Source organism: Pholcus phalangioides, unplaced genomic scaffold (genome assembly GCF_987345545.1).
Source record: "Pholcus phalangioides strain wild (caught in Gottingen) unplaced genomic scaffold, Ppha-v1.0 ptg000010l_1, whole genome shotgun sequence".
Classification (NCBI taxonomy): Eukaryota; Metazoa; Arthropoda; class Arachnida; order Araneae; family Pholcidae; genus Pholcus; species Pholcus phalangioides.
This window is the reverse complement of record NW_028301603.1, coordinates 4,634,246-4,637,128: the sequence shown is the minus strand read 5'-3', so window position 1 is coordinate 4,637,128 and position 2,883 is coordinate 4,634,246. Positions and strand designations below refer to the sequence as shown.

General features: G+C 46.9%; 1 protein-coding gene across 1 annotated transcript; it reads left to right on the top strand.

Annotated features, from left to right (window-relative positions):
* The first annotated feature begins 1,459 nt into the window (after positions 1-1,459).
* Positions 1,460-2,272, top strand: LOC149080780 (uncharacterized). Its single transcript, XM_089237371.1, has one exon. The coding sequence runs from the start codon at positions 1,460-1,462 to the stop codon at positions 2,270-2,272; it is 813 nt and encodes a 270-aa protein (XP_089093497.1).
* The last annotated feature ends 611 nt before the right edge of the window (positions 2,273-2,883 follow it).

Genomic DNA, 2,883 nt, shown 5'->3' with positions numbered 1-2,883 from the left:
AATTATAATTTATTGCATCAGTCTTTTATGGTATGCAAATTGCACAAAACTATGCATTTTGGATTTTATGGGGATGTGTGGGGGGGGGGGGGGGCTCTAAATTGACCTTCGTTGCAGGGGGTCCGCAAAGAATTGACCTTTACTATAGAGCAGTGTTTTCCAAAGTGGGCAATACCAACCTCCGGATGGGCGATGTAATGGTCTAGGGTGGCGATAGAATCCGCGGATTTAACACCGGATCCTATGGGTTCGCTTGAGTGGGGGCGATGAGAGATGAAAAAATTCTGATGAAGTGGGGAGGGGGGTGGAACAAAAAATTTGGGAAACTATGCTATAGAGGGTGCGTGATGCATTGAATTTCGCATACCCCGGAGGAAGGGGGGAGGGAGGCTTTAAATCCCTTGCTGTTTACAAAGGGGGTCCTCGGGTAAGTTCAACTTAATTGAAAAGCACTATACCCCAGAGAGCGTTTAGAGTTATCTTTCCTCGTGATGTCATTAGGCCTTTTGGGTCAATTTTTCCAAATCATTTCAAAGAAGGTAAGCTACTCCTTTTATTGAAGAAAGGAAGACGTCCAGGAGACCCAAAAGCTTACCGCCCTATCTCTTTACTCTCTGGCTTCGGGAAGGTACTGGAAAAAATTTTGGTACAACGAATCATGTTTTACACGGAGAGGCAAGGATTCTGGCATGCCAACCAGTATGGATTCCGGCAAGGTCGTTCAGCGGAAATGGCGCTTGCAGACATGATGGAAGAGGTCAAGATGCAAAGAAATCGAGGTAATGACGTTACCATCATATCCCTGGATATAGAAGGGGCGTTCGATAACCTCAGATACTCGTCTATACGCCACCGTCTAGCAATAGCGCCCATACCACAACAGCTCAAGGTCATCTTATCGGACCTTCTGAACCACCGCCGAGCGGTGTTGGTCACGGATGCGGGAAAAGCTGTGAAAGAGCTTCAAAAGGGTGCTCCTCAGGGCTCGTGTTCCGTTCCCTTGTTATGGAATCTTGCTCTGGATGAGTTGTTGAAAATTAATTGGCCCTCAAACGTCAAAGTTCAGGCTTATGCTGATGACCTTTTGGTAATTGCATCTGCCCCTACCGTCAAGGGATCAGGTGATCTAGCAGAAGAAGCCCTTAGAACAGTGTCAAATGCATAAGCTCACTCTCTCTATGGCTAAGACAAAATTCTTGTGGATATCAAAGAAAAGACCTCCCACCATCTGGTTCCAAGGGAAAACCATCAAGAAAACGGACGTGCTATGTTATTTAGGCGTCTTTATCGATAAGCAACTTAGCTGGGAAGATCACATCAAAGAACAGAAGAGAAAGGCGTCACGTGTTCTTCAGAAGATGCGTCTGATGGCTGGACCACAGTGGGGACTGACACGGGCTATGAGGAGATCCCTCTATTTGACAGTGGTTGAGCCTATGATAGCTTATGGAGCTTCAATATGGCATTCTCCCAAGATTCAGACGGCTCGATTCTATACAAAGACCCTTCCTTCTATATCTCTGGTGCATATAGAACTACTCCTACGAATGCTCTTCAGGTGATCTTGGGGCTCCCGCCATTATCCCTCAAGATAGAATTCCTGGCAAGAGTCACACGTCTTCTAAAGCTTCACAAGCCATGTTCATTGTTAGAGGAAACATTAGTCCCGGACGCCTTCGAGCAAAAAACTATAGGCTGGACCTCGCATCCTGCAGAATCTCTGCAGGCCAATCAAGTATTCCTAGAATCTTCGGAGGATGATACACCTGAGGAGAAATCCGTCGTATATTACACGGATGGCTCTAAACTGGAATCAGGTAGAGGAGCTGCCTGTATAAAAACCGTGGGAACGGAGATCGTGCATAAATGGGCTGCTAAACTAAAAGAAAATAATTCAGTATATCAAGCTGAGATGCTCGCTATATTTACAGCAGCTCTGGATGCAGCTACAAACAGGAGGCAGACTGTAATAAGATCGGATAGCCGTTCAAGTCTCCAGGCCATTCTAAACCCGCTCTCTGAAAACGCAATGGCGAGAAAGATCAGGAATATACTTGTATCTCACCCATCAATACGCATCTCCTGGGTAAAAGCCCCAGTGGGGAAACGAGCTTGCGGATGCGGCGGCCAAAGAAGCGACCAATACCGGAGTCTTTTACGACGGACTCTTATATCCAGCTTCTCACGCAAAATCACTCCTCTGCAGGGACATGATAGCGAATTGGCAATTGCATTGGGATATGCCGGAGGCGTCAGGAAGATCAACTCATGAAGTTATGAAGAAAGTAGATACTAGGAGCAGGGGCTGGTCACGAGAGCTCATCTTATTTGTCACCGGCCATGGGCCTTTCCCGGCAACCTTAAATCGCTTTAAAGCGATTGCCAGCGATAAATGCTCTTGTCTTGAGCCTGGCACGCCCCTGCACTACGCCACATGCTGTCCAGAAACGACGCTTTTTCACTTCTGTTCGCCGGCTGCTCATCTTCACAGACCATGGATGCTTGGCATACTACGTCGAGAGGAATCAAAGGAAAAGGTAAGAAAAATGGTGAAATTCCTTGAAGAATATCCCGAGAAGATAAGGAATCCGTCTCCTCCAGCTCCTGCAACTCCGGTACCAGCGCCGTTAAGGAGATCGCCGCGTCTTCACCCTGACAGTGCGCTGGTGGCACTGTTTGCGTGCGAGGAGCACGACGAATCCCAAACCTAATTAATAAAGTCTCGGAGAAATTAGACTGACTGTATTGAACTGCCGGAGTGCAATGAGGTGCTCTGCCCTTCTTGTCATTTGATTCAATCCTTGATCAATCAAATTTCTGATTGCGCCTTTTGCGATACGATTTTTATACAACTTTCCATGATTATTCATTACCCGTGCCCGT